This window comes from Nycticebus coucang, chromosome 16, assembly GCF_027406575.1.
Source record: "Nycticebus coucang isolate mNycCou1 chromosome 16, mNycCou1.pri, whole genome shotgun sequence".
Lineage (NCBI taxonomy): Eukaryota > Metazoa > Chordata > Mammalia > Primates > Lorisidae > Nycticebus > Nycticebus coucang.
The window spans coordinates 57,856,622-57,879,377 of NC_069795.1; the positions used below are offsets into that span (position 1 = coordinate 57,856,622).

A 22,756-nucleotide genomic window follows, 5' to 3' on the forward strand; every position below is an offset into this window, starting at 1 on the left:
TACCCGAAAGATAAGTGTTGAACCCACACCTACCCTCCCATTTTTTTCCCCTTCTTCATTCCTCACGTCCTATATATTGCTTTGTGACCATGTGTGCCCAACTGTTAGCTTTCACTTATCAGTGAGAACATATGGTGTTTGGTTTTTCATTCCCGAGGTAACTTCACTTAGAAAAATGGTCTCTAGTTTCATCCAAGTTACTACCAATGACTTTATTTCATTCCTTTGTTTTAAAATAACTCTTTATCCTCAAATTCCATCATCAGGAAAGAAGCCTCTGAAGTAAAAGAGACCCACCCTTTGTGGAACACATACAAATCTGGACTACAAGTACTTGGATAAGCTGGGTGATCTCTATGAAGCTCTATATGCACTAGAGTGGAAATAAATGTCCTTATTCCTCACGTGTACTACTGTGCAGATGGGCTTAGAATAGTATTTTTTATAAAACTTGCCTATCTCCTCTTGACTTACCTCTAGAACAGTCCTAAAAGCCAAAATTAAAAGAATTTGACAAAAAAGATAGAAAAAAGAGCCTATGTATTTTCCTTGGGTAAACACCATTAGTAAATTAGCACATATGAAACCAACAGCTCAAAAATCACAGTAGAATTTGGAGAAATTCTACTTACCTGTGGCTGCTCTTCTGCCAGTCTGTTTCGATACCTTTGGACTGACTCTCTAAGTTGCTTCTCTTTCTCATTTTTTGATGGTGATACTGTGTTCATGGTGCCCAAGGGTATGGGGGGTAGCTTTTCTATGTGATGACAACTTCAAAATCAACAAGTATAAGATTAATCACAGTAGGAATTACAAAACTATTTACTATTTGTAAAAAATGATTCACTACTGCAAGAAGTTACTTTTTTTGTTGTATATCCAAAATTCAAATACTTATTGATGACTTTAGGTTATACAAGACCTCATATCTCCAATTTGTATGGAAGAGACCTTGATAACATAGATACTGAGGTTGGGAGACTAACAATTATTTTGTTAATGCTTCACTTAGTCTACATTACCATAAAATAAGGCCTTTTGTAAAAATTGTTCTTTAGATCATTGGAACTTATTTTATTACTGCCAAGCATTTTTCCCCCAAAAACTTTGGCAGAGAAATCTACATGTCTCTCTATATCAAATACTTCTGCTTCTGCAACACGTGGATCATTCATTAGGTGACTAAGAGATGTGATGCAGTGCACAGTGACAGCTTGGGGCTTCCTGAGATCTGGATAGCCCTTCACCCTGTACAGCCTGACTGCAGCATCCTGCCCAAACACCCTGCCTGCCCTAAGAGTATCTGCTTTGACAGTCACTCTGCTTCCCAGCCTTACAGAAATGCTATTGCTAATAGTAGTGGATTAATAAATGTATTATATATAATTATGTTAAATTATTTGTAAATGAACAATGAACAGGCTATGGATGAGCACGTTCCTCTTTACGGTTTCAAAAAAATACTAATGACTTTCAAAATACAGTACAACCTCTATCGTTGACCACCTCCTTACAATGACCACATCCTTAAGTTGACCTAAGTTTCAAAGACCAGACATGCACTATGTATGTGTGCCAATAAAGTAGGCCCAGTGTCCTATGTTGACTATACCCAACAAACTAGTATGTTGACCGGTTTGTTACAGACCAATATGGTTTGTAAAGCTTGAGCCCTTTTATTTCTCTTACTTTTACTCTCATGGCTATATATTGGGGAACTGAGTTAGCCAAGCTATTGAACAGGTAAGATATTATTTTGTGCACCTTGGTATCAAGGCTTGACATAGATAAAAAAATTAATTCCCATTGGGCACAGTTTTGACTCAGGGTATGGCTGGAGATAGTCAAAATGTTGAGGTCAGTTCTTCAAAACTGCACTAAGTCAAGAAGGTTTCTATTATTGGCTGGGGGAGGTGTGTGGAGGAGTTTTACTCAGCTACCAAAAAGAGGAGAGAGGGTCAAAGTTTGCAGAAATACACATGTTTAGGCTAGGAGAAGAAAGAAGAGGTCAAAAATAGAGCCTTCTCCCAACTGAAAGAGTGAGGGAAAAGTGAAATAGATCTAAGTGTGGCCTTTTGACTGAATCCAATTTTACAGAACAAATCCTTTTATTAAAAGGGGTGCAGCAGAAATATGAAGCTTTTCTTGCCTTTCTTTGGTGCTTAAAAAAAAACAATCTTGAAATCAGAAGGCTGCAGGTTCCCTACCCCTGATCAGACCGATCATTCATTTCTGTTTTTAAGGGCTGTGGCATATATTTTCTTACCACCTACCAACTGAGAAGACTGAGGAACTACAATCGAATCCAAGTACTACCATGAAAAAAACACTTAATCCCACCCACATATGGTATTTGTTATTATTGTTATTTTCAAAGCAAAGTGCTAGATAAACAAACCCTAGGAACAGCCACTATACATACAGTAACCTGCAGTGTTGATTTGAAGACATTGTGGGGTGGTACCTATTTCATTTCAGAAAAGTACCTGTTTTTATTGAATTTTTATTCAAAAAGAAAAACTCCAAGTATTTTATTAAAATGCAATCCACTTAATAGTCTTTGCTAAAAAAATTTCTAGAAATAAATTTTAATATGCAATATGACCAACAGATATTTTTTAACATGCTTTTCAAAATTCATGCTCTTCTGTTTCAGCCAGGTATAGGCATCACTTTTACCCTGCTGGTAATCCATATTTTCAATATAGATAAATGCATAGCATGAATGTAATGGAAGCACACTGATATCTTTTACTCAAGTGCCATATTAAAAATGTATAGTAGCCATCCTCTGTGGAGCCGCATCCAAATCAGGCTCCAGTGGTTTGAAAAAGAATGGCTCCATTTTACCCTGTCCAGGTTACTGACCATGAAATGCTACCATTTGTAAAATGGTGTATTCGGGTCACTAAAAAGTATCTGAACAGAATTAGAAATGTGAAAATATGCCTTCTCAAAGAGGGTGTGGTAAGGTAGAAGGAATACAAACTGCATCAGAAGCTTCAGTTTCAGCTCCAGAGAGCAGTCCTGGACAAAGTCACTGAACTTTCCTTAGCCTGTATTCTTCTTTAAGAAATGAGGAAAATTCATAGGGCTTTTGTTAAGATGGAATGGGACAGCATATATAATTGCAAAGTAAGAGAAAGCTATCATTATGTTTCTGGCCCAAGTTCTGGTGACAAACATTGTTCATTCAAATGCTGTTGACTAGCATTAACCCTGCCGACAACTGGCAATTAACTGCTGACAATAAACTATACTTTCTGTAAATATAGACAATAAACACTGTTCACCCCCATCACTTTCTCCCTCTACTCATGGAATGTTCCGTGATAAACAACTAATGCTTCTCATAAGTGATCCTACCCAAATCCAATGGCACATTATGTCTCAAGATTTTGCCTAATGGTAATCTACTTCAAGGCATACTCTCAAGGTATGCATAGCCCATCAACATACCTTATTGAATCAGAGGACTGAGCAAGGTCATCAGATTAATTTCTCTTGACCCTGGAAATCATCGTATCTACATCACTATTAATTAGCTCTCATAAAAGAAGTGCCAATTCTCAATTAATTACCCTTGTAATCAGTTTTCTTTACATCTCCCCTAAATCTCTAGCTCTACTTTTAGCATATATTTTGTCATAATCTTTTTTTTTTTTTTTTTTTTTTTTTGAGACAGAGCCTCAAGCTTTCACCCTGGGTAGAGTGCCGTGGCATCACAGCTCACAGCAACCTCCAACTCCTGGGCTCAAGTGATTCTCCTGCCTCCACTTCCTAAGTAGCTGGGACTACAGGCACCTGCCACAACACCAGCTATTTTTTGGTTACAGCCATCATTATTGTTTGGCGGGCCTGGGCTGGATTCGAACCCTCCAGCTCAAGTGTATGTGGCTGGCACCTTAGCCCCTTGAGCCACAGGCACTGAGCCTGTCATAATCTTTTTAGTGGAAATAAAATAATGAAATAAAATTCAGTGGACATAAAAACAAATATATCAGTATTTAAGAATCAAATCTTAAAAATTATAAATATAAAGAAGACATTTTGCTTTTTGCACTTTAAAGGTCCATCAGTTTTCTGTCAACACTGCCAAATTTATCTTACCATTCACCACAAGTGGCCTTGTTTTGATGTGTACAAGAGAAAAAATTAATGCAGCTTCAAAACTATAGAACCTCTGTAAGTTAACCACTCAAGGGACTGTAACAAACTGGTCAACATAGGGAGGTGTCAACATAAGGAAGTAGGTGCATATCTAGTCTATGAAAATTAGGTCAACTTAAGGAGGTGGTCAAGTATGGAGGTTCCAGTGTGATTTCACAATGCTCTGTGATGATATTACTACTTTTCAAGAGGAGAGGGTGAGAGCATGCCAACTCAGGAAAGTCGAAGATAAAGGAAGCTGCAGCTGACAATGCCAAGACAATTACTGGGATAGGGTCAAATCTGTGAAAAGTAGTCTAAATTCTGATGGCTTGTTATCAAAGGGCCTCTACTGACCAGGGACTTTTAGCAGATTGTCCTGACCAGGGTCCCAGCTGGACCCAGAGAAGATGTAAGACACTTATTATAGCACATTCGAGTGGATGGGAAGCTGAGTAAAACAGAGGTTATCTAACTTGTCTAAGATTTCACAGCTAGAAGCGGCAGGAATCAAACCCAGGCAATCTGGTCCCAGAGTCTGGGCTCTAAACAAGACCCTATACAGCATGTAAGTTCTCAGCTCACATAAGTAACTCATATTATTAACTGTTCCTAATATTCAAACTGAGACAACACTTCATTCCCATTTGGGAAATATATATAACCCTTAAGTCAGGGATGAACTCAAGAATCACAACTAGTCTTGGCCAGTGGTTTCATGAACAATTTCTCAGCCCCAATTTGAGCTCCAATTGTCATTTTCCTCAATGAAGAAGTAAGACTAGATCAGCGTTTTATAATCATGCTCCCTGGAGCTCTACACTTTTTGCAGAAAGTAGGGAACAGAAATGGGAAGCAGATACTTATGGTCTCCATGTTCCCAGACTCCAATTCAATCAGGACAGTTCTGCATTCATCTATCTTATATATTTACAATCTGTGACAAATTTTACTTGGGAAAAACACAGATTGCACTGTGAAACAAGAAAAAGAGAATGAAAACCCCTGGGCCATGTGAAATCTAAGATCCTTGCCACCTCTGACATTTTTCTTCAGCCTCTAAATATAATTAACCTGGGAACACTATGTAGAAAACTTTTTACCAGTAATTTCTAAATGTTTTCTTCTTTTTATTTTTAATTTTTACTCTTATGTTTTCAGAGCTGAATAAAAATAACCAAAGATATTACCCTAATGTGCTCTACTTATCCAATGCAAAGGATTTAGAAAAGGCTGCATGGAAAAGCAATGCTTGACTTGGAGGTGCCTTTGTTAAAGGGTAGTACAACTCTTTTTCCCCTAAAAAAAGAATAATAGTCTAAAAGGGCTTGTAATAACTTTGACATCCATCAATATTTAATCAGTCTTTTTCCTGTTTTAGTCTGAACTTTTTCCTCCAAGAGCATACAGCAATGAAATCAATATATGACTTAAATAGAAAAAGCACATGGTCTAACAGTTTATTGCCCCTGGAGACACCCTCAGAGTAACATTCCTGTATGATAAAGTTATATGTTGTGTGAAAATGAACTGAAAGGCAGAACTCTTAAGCACCAGGCTATGGTCTCCCATTAGTGGAAGCAAGAGATATACACCCAGTGTGTGCGAATAGTTATATACAGATCCCTTTTATTTAATGGAAAAGTGCACCAATAAAACAATCTTTTCATAGGTAGCAAGAAGCTAGAAAGACTTTGAAGAGATACCAGCTATTAAGCTAAAACTATCTCTAGCTGACATTTTCCAGGTTGACACATTTGAACTTTAGGAATTAAAAATGGATAAAGAATTTTTTTAACTATCAAAAACTACCTGTTTTCCAAGAGGTTAGGATTATTAGCACAAATCCAGATGTCAAGAAATTCTTTTTCCTGATAATTTGTAGAGGAAGGTAAGACTCTCCATTTAAGACAAAGATCTGATAATCAAAACAAAATCACATACAAAAGAAATGTCAATCAGAAATGAATCCATCAGAATAAGATGTCAGTCTGCACATATCAGAAGTATGAAGTATCTCTCAATTCAAAGACAAGTGAATTCTTTATCACATATCATTATGCCTGATGGTACAACTATTCTAAGACTCTTATGAACTACTTCAGGATCCCACCAATAATATTATTACTGTTACTGCTTCAGTTCCCTCCAGTTAATTTCTGCTACTTGCAGCCAAGAAACCTTAATAGATCCAAAACACCCTACCTCTTCATAAACCACATTAAGAATTCTTGTGACTTGACTCTCTCATTTTTCTCTGACCTATTGCCCATCTGATGACAATACCACATTCGATGTCCACCCACATGACTAACATGGTCTCTAAACCATATACACATTATTTTCTGTATACTTTCTTCTGCTTTTATTTCACTCTCCAGTCCACATTTCTGTTTTCTTTTGCCGATCTTCCCCGTACAGTCCATTGTTGCGTTTAAGACCAAGGAACACTACTCTTTCCAGGCTATACTTCAGATTAGTCCTAAATTCTCTCCAGACATACTGCTAATGGCTCTTAGGTAAACGCTTGTTTCTGTTTGTCTAAGGCAGAAACAATTTGCACAGAGGTTAAGAACCCAAACAGCTCCATCTCTTACTAACTCTGTGATCTTGGACAAATTAGTCAACATCTTATGTATCATTATCTATTAAAGAGACTACATTAGTACTACTTACCTAAAAGGGTTATTGAGGATGAAATGACGTAATAATGATAAAAGCCAATACTGCTAAACACTATCATAAGCACTTAGTAAACTTCTGTTTATTAAATTATATTACACATATTCTTATGACAACTCTATAATGTAGCTGCATGAATCTCATTTTACAAATGAGAAAACTTGAGCTTAAAGAAGTTAAAAAACCTGCCCGATTGCATGCAATACTTGGGTACTAGGGACTGAATTGTAACATTACCTGGTTAATTTCAAAAACACACAGTAATTGCCAGCCATTATATTTATCATCCAATAAACTTTCACATACATTCATTAATATGTTGAATTATGACTTCTAAATATCTTTCATTATGATCCTCTTAACTTTCACTGCCACTCCTTAATTCAGACATTTCTGATTCCTCACTTAGATACTAGATTACAATAGCAGTCTCCTCAGAGGCCTCATCCCTTCCTTTGTCCCACCAGATCATCCTTCATTGAGCTGCCAAAGTGACCTTACTGCGAGTGACATCTGAGCAATCAGGTCCTCCTTGGAATACTCCCAGGAAAAAAGGCTAGAAAGGTGCTGTATAGAGTTTTATGCGCTAAATGCTTTTTTTTCTTTGCCTTTTTTTTCCACTAAGATTGTTCATTGCAGATAGTAGAGACTGTCTTTAATTCCTTAACCCTTTGAAAAGTGGCTAGAACATATCAATAAGCACTCAATGATTCAAATGATGTTCTCCACTACTGAAAAACTTCCAATGGGGTAGCGCCTGTGGCTCAAAGAAGTATGGCACCGGCCCCATGTGCCGGAGGTGGCGGGTTCAAACCCAGTCCCGGCCAAAAACTGTAAAAAAAAAAAAAAAGAAAGAAAGAAAGAAAAATTCCGATGCCTCTTCATTGCTTGTCAAACTAAAAATTTAGTCTGTCATTTGAAGCTCTCTGTTTACCCAGCCTACTATTTTTATCTTTTACCATTTATTTATTGTTCATTTAGTTGTTACTTACTAAATTCCTTCTATGTATTAGACACAATACTATATATTAAAAATAAAAATATGGTCTTTTTTATTACTACACCACATACATTTTAGTTGAGGTATAGACCTGAAATTAACTCACATTCCGCAATGATTTCTCTCTGCTTACCAAAATTCTATTTTAAAGCCCACCACAAATGCTACTTCTGTCATGAAATCTTGCCTCTACTCCACTCCTCCCATCCTTTTTTTGAGCCCTCAAAGAGCTCTTTGCCTCTATTATGTCATTTACCTCATTTTTCTCTCTGTTACTATTATTTTCACATTTACCTTAACCTTTCTCTTGGACTATAATATCTGAAAACAATAACCATGTCTACTAATCTTCTTCTCCCTTATCCCCCATTTTGTAAAACAATGACTTTCATATTTAGGAATTAATTAATATTTTCTAATTAGAATGGAACTGAATACTTACCACACTGTATTATGAATGGGATGGCCATGGCTTGTCTTCTTTGATACGGAATAGACTCTAAAGGTCTATCCACATCTTTGTTATTCTGGTATCCAAATTCATTCCAGAATGAAGTCAAATTTCTATTACCTTAAAAAAAAAAAAAAGCAAAGAATAATTAATGAAAAAAATTAGCATAATCCACATAATCAAGATGAATAGCAAAGGGAAATTTGGATGTATATGCATGTATGTAAAGTGTGATCTCAACTGTGTAAATAGTAATACATTTACAGAAATAAGACACTGAAATATTAATACTGGTTATCTCTGAATAGTGATATGAGTTAACCCTGTTATTTTATTTTTCTTATATTTTCCCAAATTATACGCAATATCTTTACAATAAAACCAAAGAAAATGTACTTTTTCCAAAAGCTGTATGTTTTTGTTGCAATAAAACAGTTTGACACAGCATTATTCCCAGGAAAAACTGTACTGATTAAATTTTAAAGGCCACCCTTAAAATTATTAATATGAATGTTTATCATTCCTATCTCATAGCCAGAGTTTGTTTGGGTTTTTTTGTCTTTATCTCTAGTTCTTTTTGCTTCCATTGGTTAATCCCCACCCTAACCCCCAAATCCAATATTTCCTCCTTGCTTGGAATCAGCAAAAGTATCATGGAGGACCATTAGAGAATCCTCTTTAAGAGGCTGTTATCCTTTGATCTAGCAATTGTACTGTTAAGAATTTTCCCTACAGATATATATAAATCTACTTATGTGTATGTGTGTATATAACAGCATTGTTTACCATAAAAAAACTGGAAATAATGTCAAATCCTATGAATAAAGAACTGACAAATCTCATTCTCAAATAATACAACTTTTAAAAAGAAGGATGTAGAGCTAAATGTAGTGTTGTATCAAGATCTCCAAAATCAACTTTTCTTTTTTCTAAAAAAAAGGATTAAAACAGCATCTTCAGTATAATTTTTATAGTTTTTTAAAAGCATATACATATAGGAGATGTGGAGCAGCGCAGCAAAGAGGGAGGGAGTGCGATTCGCTGAGCAACCAAGTAACAGCTTCCTTGCAACTGGGCACAGTGAGTCTAGGGAGACAAGACTCCAGGCATCTCTGGCTGGTGGGATCTGCCCAGAAACATCCCTTTTGGGACACAGGAAGTCAAGGAGAGACTTCTGGACCCCATGAGGAGGACAAAAGCAGTGGAGGATTGTCAAGTGATTGCACGTGTTCGTTGGGTCTAATTCCGCCGGCAGCTGTAACTACCCTAGAAAGGCCTTACCTGTGAGATGTTTGGGTTTTTGGGGACTTGGCACTCAGTTGAACTACCTTGGGTAAGAGTGCAGAGGACTTTAAGCATTGGCTAGGGCCCCAGACTGAGCTGCTGAGCCAGATGGAGCTAATAGTGTTCAGCTGTGGGCCATGTGGAGCCATTGTGGGAGACCCGCCCTGGCAAGCTCCACCCTCAGGGTCACACAGTAAGGATTGGGCAGAGCGAGTAATCTAGTGAATGAGCAGCCTAAAGCCAGGGACTGAGACGCCTTACAGCCCTGGCCCTCAGGGACATAGAGTAAGACCGATTTGGGCACACTGGGTAAGCGAATAGCCACTTTAGGAGTGATCCCAGTGACAAGTACTTTCCTGGGAAAGCTTCTGCTTGGCCAAGGTTAGCAGTTTAAAGGGCCTTTAAGGGGGCTGAGAAGAGATTTAGGCTCTCCACCCTGTGGGGTTTGACAAATCAGCAGAGGCCTCCAGTCTCCATCTTGTACAAGTGTATCAGCATTGTGATTAAAATCTCATACCCCAGAAGATCACCTGTTGCCCAGACAATATTCAGCAATATATACCGTTTTGTTTTTGTTTTGTTTTGTTTCAATTTCAACATTCTCCCTATAGATTTTTCTTTTCTTTTTCCTTCTTCAGTTTTCTAATTTAAATATAATTTTCCACTGTTGTCTTTTTAACAATTAGACCTTCATTTTTTATAGTGTTTCTACCCCTATTATTTGGTTTCTTCACCACTTTTACCCCGTTAAGTTTTCTGTTTGCTTATTTTGCTTTGATTTATAGCATTTTTGCCTTTCCTCTCTACTTGGTGGAGGTGGGGTACAGGCTAGCAAAGAGCTACTGACCTCAAGGGAACCACCCAATCCGGCACCCCCAGAGGTTGGGGGTTGTTAAGGTTGGGTCAAAGTATGCTACTGTACACGTATATTGCTCTGTCTCCATCTTTCTGTGCCTCTCTTCTTTTTGTCAATATTCCCTTTTCCCCACCCCCTCTCATTTCTCTTTTTTCCTTTCTTTTCTTCCCTTTTTTTTTTCCTTTCTTTTTTCCCCCTTCTTACTCTTTAGTCTTCTCATCCTTCTGGTCCTATACCAAAACAACTTCAAAATCCTGGTCCAGAGGCACAGTAACTTAAAGAGCAAGAGGAAGTGAAAAGAAAATTAGGGCAAGGAAACATAAAAAAAAATCACTCCTGAGGAAGATTCAGCAGAAAAATCCTGGCAACATGAAAAACCTGACCAGAACAACCCCCACAACAGGACCATGAGGTACCTACTCTAAAGGAGTCCACCTATAAAGAAATGTTAGAAACGACAGAAAGGGAATTTAGAATACAGATGATGAAAACAATGAAGGAAATGATAAAAACAATGAAGGAAATGATGGAAACAATGAAGGAAACTGCTGATAAAGTGGAAAATAACCAAAAGGAAATCCAAAAACAGAATCAAATAAGAGATGAATGATATGAAGAATATAGAATGGATATAGCAGAGATGAAGGAACTGAAGCAGTCAATTAGGCAACTTAAAGATGCAATAGAAAGTATCAACAACAGATTAGACCATGCAGAAGAAAGAATCTCAGAGGTAGAGGACAAAGCTCTTGAGATAACTCAGATAGTTAAAGAGGCAGAAAAGAAGAGAGAGAAAGCAGAACATTCACTGTCAGAATTATGGGACTTTATAAGCGTTCAAACATACGAGTGATAGGTATCCCAAAAGGGGAAGAAGAATGCCCCAGAGGAATGGAAGCCATACTAGAGAACATTATAACTGAAAATTTCCCAAATATCACCAAAGATTCTCACACACTCCTTTCAGAGGAATTATCAGACCCCAGGTCACCTCAACTCTAATGGAGCTTCTCCAAGACACATTGTGATGAACCTGTCCAAAGTCAAGACAAAAGAAAAGATTCTGCAAGCTGCCAGGAGTAAGCGCCAGTTGATCTACAAGGGCAAATCCATCAGAGTGACTGCAGACTTCTCTAATGAAACTTTCTAAGCAAGAAGACAATGGTCATCTACTTTTAATCTACTTAAACAGAATAATTTCCAGCCCAGAATTCTATATCCTGCTAAGCTAAGTTTTAAAATTGACAGAGAAATCAAATCATTTACTGATATACAAACATTGAGGAAGTTCACCACAAGAAGACCAGCTCTACAGGAAATACTTCAACCTGGTCTATGCACTGACCATCACAATGGATCAGCAACAAATTAAGAACTCAGAAATTAAAGGACAGAACCTAATTTCCACACTGATGCAAAAGATAAAACTAAGCAATGGACTCTCACAAAATAAGATGAATAGAACGCTACTACCACACTTACCAATTATCTCAATAAATGTGAATGGCTTGAATTCCCCACAGGCTGACACAGATTAAAAAACACCAAGCCATCCATTTTCTGTCTGTAGGAAACACACCTAGCTTCAAAAGACAAATTAAAATTCCCAGTTAAGGATTGGAAGACAATTATTCAGGCAAATGGAATTCAGAAGAAAAGAGGAGTTACAATCTTATTTTCAGGTACATGTGGATTTAAAGCAACTAAAGTCAAAAAAGGCAAAGATGGTCACTTTATATTGGTCAAGGGAAAAATACAACAAGAAGACGTTTCAATTCTAAATATTTATGCACCCAATTTAAATGCTCCCAGATTCTTGAAACAGACCTTACTCAGTCTGAGCAATATGATATCCTATAATACCATAATAATAGGGGACTTAAACACTCCTATTACAGAACTGGACAGATCCTCTCAACAGAAATTGAACAAAGATATAAGGAACTTAAATGAGACCCTAAAACAAGAAGCAAGAACCCTATGTACTCAATTTTGATATGAGGACAATTAATGACAATTAGTGACACAGTAGGGGTGGGGGAAGAGAGGAAGAAGGATGGAGGGGTGGGGTCGTGGTGTGTGCCACACCTTTTGGGGGCAAGACATCATTGTAAGAGGGACTTTACTTAACAAATGCAATCAGTGTAACCTGGTTTCTTGTACCCTCAATGAATCCCCAACAATAAAAAAAAAAGCATATACATAGAAATTGTGATGGATTTACTTTTCTTTTCCTGAAAGGATACAAAAGAAAGTTTTTATGGAGTGGAGACAGGTTGAGAGAAAGGCAAGAGAAAATACCTTACTTTTCACATTTTACTTTTCTTAACACTTTGAATATTTTTAAATTTGTGATTATTACCTAAAGTTTTATTTAAAAAAATCCTATGCCTTATTTTGTTCAATATGGTAACCACTAACCATAAGCCACATGTGGCTACTGAACTCTTAAAATGTGGCAGATATGATCTAAGACACACCCACACAAGAGAAAAACTCAATTCAATTCAAGGTAGGAGGAGGAAGAAGGAGGAGGAATAGTGTTCCCATTTAAAGGACACAATGTAAGGGTATATGGCACAGCTCCTGGTTGCAAACATTGCAACCTAATTGTACCCTCACATTAATCTGAAATTAAAAAAAAAAAAAAAGTGGCAGAATATAGAACACTGTCATTAAAAAAATTCAAAAAGCATGCTCTGGGTGGTGCCCGTGGCTCAGTGAGTAGGGCACCGGCCCCATATACTGAGGGTGGTAAGTTCGAACCCAGCCCTGGCCAAACTGCAACAACAACAACAACAACGAAAAAGCATGCTCTGAAATATAAATCCTGAAAATAAATTAAATAAGGTACAGCTTTGCAACAATCTTAGCATATGGCTATGTATTCCATGAAAGCCACAAATAAATGATCTTATAGTTTACTGTTCCTGTTAAAATTTATGCTTAGAAAGTTATGGGCCTTTAAGACCAGCAGAGGAGAGACTCAACCTTTACAAGGAAATTTTTAGTTGGGCTGAGCTAAAAGCACACCTCACCAATTCCTAGGTCTCTCATCTTGTCTTTTAACAAAATCCCTAGTTGCTCTTGTACCTAATTGCCTTTGGATTATACTTTTGGGGCTCTCAATTCAGATGACCAGTTTTTGATCTTTGTGCAGTGTTTGGTCTTAGTCCTTCTCATACTTTTGCTTTTATGCATATCAGAACCTGACGAATTATGCTTTGCTTCTCTTATTTCCATAGTTGACTATTTAGCCTTTACTATTTCAAAACAGGGAGATTATGTATATTTTTTAAAAAAGATTTAAATACTGGCTCTGTCACATATGAGCTGTACAAGGCGGAAGCCATTAAGTTTTCTTATCCATAAGGTGAGTGATTGCAATAACTTACCTTACAGAATTATCACAAAGATTTAGAATGGAGGATTCTAGGAAGATGATGCAATAGAAAGCACAGATATCAGTTTCACAACCTAGATAAAAAACTGCACTGGCAGAATCTTTCTAATGAACTATTTTGGAATTCTGGAGTCTACTGAAGGCTTGCAACTTTTAGGAGAAGTTTTGGATGGTAAGCTGTAGTCAATTTCAGTCATTTTAGCTCTTATATTGTAGCAGCTACCTATTCTGTACACTTTAGCCCTATAGCCACCAGCTATGTTCATGCCCCTGGAGAAGCTTTTACAGAGAACGTAGGACTTAGGGTGGGCAAAAAATACACTGTCCTCCAAGTATTGAGGATCTCTATTCTGATCACTTATTGTTGCTTATCATCCCAGAAGTATAGACAAAGAAGTGAGGGGCACTGTTGTTACACCTCTGATCATTGTTGCAAGCCCTTCCCCTTTTGGGCAAAGTGATTTCCAGGGGATTTAAAGAGCTAATGTCTTATTTCTCCTTTCATTCCTTTTATTTCTCTTTTTGGAAGACAGTCACCGAAGACTAACATATTCAGAAACAACCAAATATACAGAAGAAATTAGGAAGTACAGAATATGATCAGGAAAAGGCACAAGCTCAGAAAAACATGAGAAAACTGTGTGTGTACACCTCAGGCTGATGTTTAGCACAGAGACTATCTACAACAATTAAAAACAAACAAACAAATTTTTTTTTACAATCAGCAAACTAAAAAAAAAATCTGATTTTCTTAGATTTTTTAACAACAACAAAAATAAAAAAGCATACAAAGAATTGGGAAAATACGGTATAGTCAAAGGAAAAAAAATAGGAGACACCATCCACTATTCCTTAAAAAAACCTGATGGCAGATCTACTAGACAAGGCCTTTAAAATAACTACCTTACAAATGATCAAAGAGCTAAAGGAAGATGTGAAAAATGTCAAGAAAATAATGAATAAAGACTTTGTAAATATCAATTAAAAAATGGAAAACCTAAAAAGAAACCATAAAGAACTAATTCTGGGCTAAAAACACAATAACTGAAATTTAAAAATCATGAGAAATTCAAAGGCAGATTTGAGCTGACAAATGAATCGGTGAACTTAAAAATAGGATAATAAAAATTATCTAAGTCTGAGAAAAAGAAAAGAAACAGTTAAATAAAAGTGGAAAGAGCCTAAGGGCCCAGTGAAACATGATCAAGAAAACCAAAATACATACTGTGGAAATTCCGGAAAAGGAAGAGAGAAACAAATGGAAAGAGAGACTATTTTGCTGGGCATGTGGATCACAGGCATATCCCAGCACTTGGGAGACCTAAGTGGGTGGATTGCCTGAGCTCATGAGATCGAGACCAGCCTCAGCCAGAGCAAAACCCCATCTCTAAAAAAAAAAAAAAAAAAATAGCCAGGCATTGTGGTGGGTGTCTGTACTCCCAGCTACTCAGGAGGCTGGGGCAAGAGGATCACTTGAGCCCAAAAGTTTGAGGTTGCTGTGAGCTAAGTTACTATGGCACTCTACCGAGGGTGACCAAGTTGAGACTTTGTCTCAAAAAAGAAAAAAAACATAAAAGAAATGAAAGGCAAGACTATTTAAAGGAATAATGGTTGGAAACTTACCACATTTGATGAAAGATATGAATGTAAACATCCAAGAAGCTTAAAAACTCCAAATGGAGTGACCTCAAAAAGAATAAGACACATTAAAATAAGCTGCTGAGGCTGGATTATAGTAGGTCATGCCTATAATCCTAGCACTCTGGGAGGCTAGGTGGTTGGATGTTTTGAGCTCAGGAGTTCAAAATGAGCCTGAGCAAGAGCAAGACCCCACCTCTACCAATAATGGAAAAACTAGCTGAGTGTCATAGTGGGTGCCTGTAGTCACAGCTACTTAAGAGGATGAAGCAAGATGATCACTTGAGCCCAAGAGTTCGAGGTTGCTGTGAGCTATGACACTACAGCACTCTACCCAGGGCAACAGAGTAAGACTCTTATCTAAAATAATAATAATAATAATAATAAATAAATAAAATAAAATAAGCCGTTGAAAAACAAAGAGATAATTTTGAAAGCAGAAATGAAAAAGCAACTTATCACATACAAAGGATCCTCAGTAAGATTATTAGAAGATGTCTCATCAGAAATTTTGGTGGCCAGAAGGTAGTGAGCTAATAACCTCAAAATGCTGTTAATAGTCAACCAAGAACCTTATATCTAGCAAAACTGTACTTCAAAAGTGAGGAAGAAATTAAGATATTCCCAGATAAACAAAACCTGAGAGAGTTCATTAACACTAGACCTGCCCTGTAAGAAATGCTAATGGGAATTCTGCAGGTTAAAAGGAAAGGACACGGGGCAGTAAGTAGAAACTGTATCAGAAAAATAAAGATATGGTGAAAGACACATACATGAGCGATTATAAAACTATTCCTATTGTAACAATGGTATATAACTACATTTTTGTTTTCTACACATGTAATTTAAAATTAGGTTAGGCTGGTATTCTTTCTTTCTTTCTTTGGGATGCCACACCATTCTCTCACTCCTTTTCTCTCCTCCCCCATCTTCCTTTCGCTCACTCCCTGATCTCAGCTCTCTTCTCTCTCTTTCTCATCTCTTCACCCCATTCTCTTCCCTTTCTCTAATATAAAATAAACTTATACTTTTATATTCTAAAAAAAATAAATAAAATAAAATTAGGTTATATTTTTGTACATTTAATGTATAAAATGTAATTCTGTGACATCAACAACTGGAAAGAGTAGATAATGAACATCTTAAGAAGAAGTAGGTAATGAACTTCTAATTTTTTGGATGTTATTGAAATTAACATGGTATAAATTCAAATTAGTGTTATAGCTGTAGTGTGTTAAATGGGATTCCAATGCTATCCATAAAGAAATGGCTGTAGGATAAACTAAAAATGAAATAAGAACAAAATTTAAATGTTTCATTATAAAAAATCAACTTGACACAAAAGAAGACATTATTATAGGAATTAAAGCTATAAGGCATAAAGAAAACAATTAGTAAAATGACAGAAGTATATCCTTATCAGTAATTACTTTAAATGTAAATCAATTAAACTCTCCACTCAAAAAACAGAGATTAACAGAAGGGATTTAAAAGAATATATATAATCCCACTACAATTTATCTACAAGATACTTACTTCTGATCCAAAGACATAAATTGGTTAAAAAACTAAAATGATCGAAAAGCATTTCTCTTCAGCAGAGGTAACTCTGCTAATGTTGGACAAAACTTACCTTAAGTTTTAAAAAGTTACAAGAGACAAAGAAAGACATTATATGGCAATAAAAGGTTCAATACTGTAAAAAGATATAATAATCATAAATTATTATGCAACTAAGAACAGGCTATCAAAATGCATAAAGCAAAAATTAACAAAACTGAAGGAAGAAATAAATAGTTCTATAATAATAGTTGGAGTCTTTAATACCTTCCTCTCAATAATGGATAAAATAACCACAAAGAAGATAAGCAACAGTAAGGAAATAGAAGACTTGAAGAATATGATAAATCACTAAGTCTAAACATAAAGTTCCAATAGATTTACAAAGACAAATACCCTCACTAAATGTCTTCTCTGACCATCACAGGATGAAATCAAAAGTCATTAATGAGAAAAGGGAAACAAGAACATTCACATGTTTGTGGATATTAAATAACACATTATTCGCCTTTTGACTGTGAACAATACTTATAAGCATTCAAACAAGATGTAAGTGTTGTTCATTTTGCAAACAAAAACTTGATGACATGTTACTGTTCTGTTACCTGACTTGAGTCTGTAAGCATCATATGCTTCATTCTCAATATTTTTCATAGCTGTGTCTGAAATAACTAAAACCAACTTTGGAGAATTATTTTGGTAAGTAAAAAACCAACAAACGTCCAGAAATATACTGTGTATCGTAATGGTTGTTGTAATCAGTGCACACATCCATTAGCACATTTCTTTTCTGAGCACTCCACAGTCTAAAGGTTAAACAACAAACAGAGATCACAGAAGAAATCATAAAAAAAAATAGAAAATATATAGAGATGAATGAAAACAAAAGCTTAATACAGAAAAACTTAATGAGACACACACAAAAAAACTGCTCTGGGAGAAATTTATAGCTACAAACACTTATATTAAAAAAAAATAAAACCTCAAATCCAAAATATAATTTTATAACTTAAGGAACTAGAAAAAACTAAAACCAAAGCTAGCAGAAAGAAGGAAATGACTAAGATTATAGCAGAAATAAATGAAACAGAGAATTTAAAAGCTAGAGAAAATGAACAAAATCAACAGTTGGTTTTTTGTAAATAAAATTCACAAACCTGTAACTAGATAGACTAAAACAAAAAGAGAAAAGATTTAATTATACAAAAAGCACATATGAAACTGAGAACATTACTATCAATTCTACAAAAACAATATTTGAGTTCTATGAGCAATCATATACATTGAATAACTTATACAAAATGGACAAATTTCTATGAATACAATACCTACTAAGATTAAGCCATGAAAAAATAAAAAAATTGAATAGATCTATAACTAATAAGTTTATTTTATCACTAATTGAAAATTTACCAACAAAGAAATGCCCCGAATTGATGGCTTCACCAGTAAATTCTAAAAAACATTTAAAGGAGAACCAATATCAATCCTCAAACTTTTCCCAAACATTGAAGAAGAGAAAACATTCTTTTTAACTTACTCTATGAAGCTGATGTTGCCCTGATACCAAAGGCAGACAAGGACATTACAACAAAAGAAAACTGCAAGACCAGTTGTGGTGCCTCACGTGTGTAATCCTGGCACTCTGGGAGGCTGAGACAGGTGGATGCTTGCACTAAGGAGTCTGAGACAAGCTTAAGCAAAAGTGAGACACCATCTCTACTAAAAATAAAAAAAATAGCCAGGCACTGTGGTGGGCACCTGTAGTCCCAGATACTTGGGAGGCTGAGGCAAGAGGATCACTTGAGCTCAGATGTTTGAGGTTGCTGTAAGCTATGACACCATGGCCCTCTACCCAGGGTGAGAGAGTGAGACTTTGTCTCAAAAAAAAAAAAAAAAAAGAAAAGAAAAGAAAGAAAGAAAAAGGAAACTGCAAACCTATATCCCTTGTTACAGTGATACAGATACTAGCAAGATGGTGGAACAGAAGCAGCACACAAAGTTACTCTTAAGGAGAAGATCAAAAGTTGCAAGAAGATGCTCACCTACAGATAGACCTTCTTGGCAAGAGCACTGTGAATCATTAAAGAAGCAATGGAAAACATTCAGAGTGAAGGAATGGGAGACAAGGTAATCCCCTTGGCAAAATCAGGAAGTATCTGGAGAAGCTGTCCAGACCTGGAGAACGCTAGGAGGATAGAACTCCGGAACTCCACACTCTTACTATAGATGTTGTAACCCAGACTGTGAGGGCCCCTCCTATCATACACCACACAACTGATCAGGGAGCTACTTGAAGACTATGCAGTGGGATTGCACAAGAAAGTACACACAGCAGGGCTGCAGTGGCTTCCATTCTCAAATTGCTGCAATTGACACTATTCTGAACTCTTTGATTCAGAGTGCCTCATCTACACAGGGCTTGAATTTGCTATATCCACCTCTGTATCACCCCTGCTGGGCAGGGAGGGAGCAGGGGGAGAACAGATGCTCTCACAGATCCCATGATTGGGAGCTCAGTATCCCACTTCTTCACAGGGGATTCAAACAGAACAGAAACTGATGAGACCACCTTAGAAATCCCACACCAACTGCCTATTGGTACAGGGAGAGAACCCCAATTGTCCAGCAGCCTGTCCCAAAATGCAAGGCTCCTGCACCACTGCCCAGGCTTATGGCCATGCCCCTGTGGTTCCCAAGCCACCAAACTGGCCACACAGTCATACCCTCAAGGTTTCCAGCCACTGCTCCCCAACATGGCCAAAACCCCAAGGCATCCCATGGCTCCTGTGCCTCTTCACAGCCCTGGGTCCACCCCTGCAGCTTATACCCATAAACTGGTGGGACCCACTCCTGTAGTCCAGCACTGCTCATGGACCCACTAGCCATGTACCACCATTGCTCCTGGACCCAGATGGAATGAAATGCCTGCAGTCTTGATATCCGTGACCACCACCCAGATAGCAATGCCCTCCTGCCATTGCCACCACCACAGGTAGACACATGCAGAGCAATCTCCCATAATCCCAGCCTCCATGGAGAAGAATTTGTCCATCAACCCATCCAAGTTTCTGACAGTGGTCTGAAGACCAACCCATCACACCACATAAAGATTATTTAACACTGGCTTAAACTGTGACAATAACAAGGAAAATAGATTAGTTGTATTATACAATTTCAGTATATCTGTACCCCTTCCTGTGAGGTCAATTTCCCAAAGTATAGGACACAAAAGCATCATCTAGGAACATCTTCTTCTCACTAAGTAGAAGAGTTCCCAGAAAAGAAGAATATATGCATAGCCCTGAGCTAAAAAAAAAAAAAAAAGAGGTTTCAGATGAGAAAAGAAAACAAACAAACAAAAAAACAAAGTAGCGAAAGAATTCTGGCAACACGAAAAAACAGGCTAGTTTGACACCCCCAAGAATCACAATAGATCAGCATCAATGGATCCCAACTAAAAAAAAAACTGCTGAAATGTCACCAATGGAATTCAAAATATAGATGGCAAACAAGATGAATGACATGTCAGATATATTAAGTAGAGAGTATAAATGTCTTAACACAATGATTAAGTAATTGAAGTGAGGGATACATGAACCAGTATGATGTAAGCATTCCAAATTGTATATGAAATCAGCACATTGTACCCCATAAATGCATTAATGTATATATGATCTACTTTTTTATGATTTAATAAAAAAAAAACTGAAAATCAACACAAAGAAACAATAACAATATTTCAAGACATGAATAAAAATATGAAAAAGTCACTAAAGAGATAGATGACATAAGAAAGGTCATAATAAAACTTTAAAAACATATATTAAGGGAATTTCAAAATACAGCACAAAGCTTCAACAACAAGATTAGATCAAGCAGAAGAAAGAATCTCAGAGCTTGAAGACAAAGCTTTCAAACTAACCTAGTCAGTCAAAGATGCAGTAAAAAGAATTAAAAAGAATGAACACTCAGATAAATATGAGATTACATGAGGTGAGTCAATGTACGCATAATAGATATATAAAGGAGGAAGAAGCAAAAGTATAGAAAGCATATCTGAGGGAATTAATGAGGAAAACTTTCCTAATGTCACCAGAGATTCATATATCCAGATACGAGAGGGTCACTGAACACCAGTATGATTCATAGCAAAAAGGATATCTCCAAGAAACAGTCATCAACCTGACCAAAATCGAAATAGCGAAGAAAATTCTACAACCATCAAGACAAAACAATAATTAACCTACAAAGGAAAACCAAACAGGCTAATAGTAGACTTCTCAGCACAGACCTTACAAGTCAGAAGTAACAAGAACCCTATTTTCAATCTTATTAAACACAAGAACTGCCAAGAATTTTGTATCCTACATAACTAAGTTTCATGAATGATGGAGAATAAAGACTTTTCCAGACAAGCAAACACTTAAGGAATTTGTCACTATGAGTCCTTCCCTACAGGGAACACTCAAAAGTAACACTATACATGAAATAGTACCATAGATATCCACCAGTGTAAAAATATCACAAAGTTAAATACCATTTCTCTTATGCACAAGAAAGAAAATAAAAGTATTATCCAATATTATAAGTAGAACAGCAATCACATATCAGTAATAACAATGAAAGCGAACAGACTTAATATCCAATATAAAAGATGCAGACTGGCTGATTGGATGACAAAACACAATGTAAGTATATGCTGTCTCCAAGAAACCTGTCTAATGCATAGGTAAAAGGATGGCAAAAATATTCCATGAAATGGAAATAAAAAGTGAGCAAGAATAGCCATTCTCATATCAGATAAAATATACTTCAAATCAACAATGGTAAAAAAGTTAGCTAGTCATCAGATAATGGCAAAGGGAGCAGTGCAACAAGACGACGTAACAATCTTAAATATTTATGCACCTAACAAAGGCGCTCCCATATTCATAAAACAAATTCTACCAGGTCTAAGCAAAGAAATAAATAGTAGCATCATAATTTCTAGGGACTTCAACTCCTTACTTATAGAACGGTTCAGATCATTAAAGCAGAAAATCAATAAACAACACTGGACATAAGTGGTACTCTTGAACAAACGGACCTCATAAAGATTTACAGAACATTTTATCCCCAAACTACTAAATGTATATTCTTTATATTCTTCTTACCAGCACATGGGATATTTTCCAAGACTGATCAGATCTTAGGCCACTAAACACATCTCAGGAAGTTTAAAAAAACTGAAATCAGACCCTGTACCTTCTTAGACGACAGTGGAATAAAACTGGAAATCAATTACAAGACAAACTCTTAAATCTACACAATATCATAGAAATTCAACAACCTGCTGCTGAATAATCCTTGGGTTGATAATGAAAATTAAAAAGAAAATCAAAAGATTCCTTGAACTGAACAACACAGGAGACACAGCTTTTGTAATCTATGGGCTACAACAAAAGCAGTGTGAAGGAGAAAATTCATAGTGTTAAATGCTTATATCAAAAAGACAAATTAATGGGCGGCGCTTGTGGCTCAGTGAGTAGGGTGCCGGTCCCATATGCCGGAGGTGGTGGGTTCAAACCCAGCCCCAGCCAAAAACCACAAAAAAAAAAAAAAAAAAGACAAATTAACACAAATTAACAGTCTCATGTCACATCACAAGAAACTAGAAAAGAACAAATCAAATCCAAAGCCAGCAGAAGAAAAAGAAAATACAAAGATCAGAGCAGAACTAAGCAATATGTA

At 36.5% G+C, this 22,756-nt stretch overlaps 1 protein-coding gene across 1 annotated transcript in view; it reads right to left on the minus strand.

Moving 5' to 3' along the window:
- Nucleotides 1-22,756, minus strand: part of MORC1 (MORC family CW-type zinc finger 1) — a 198,474-nt gene that overhangs the window by 79,361 nt on the left and 96,357 nt on the right. The window contains 3 exon segments of the mRNA XM_053564625.1: nt 633-771; nt 5,962-6,067; nt 8,274-8,402. Coding sequence (XP_053420600.1) covers nt 633-771; nt 5,962-6,067; nt 8,274-8,402 — 374 coding nt within the window.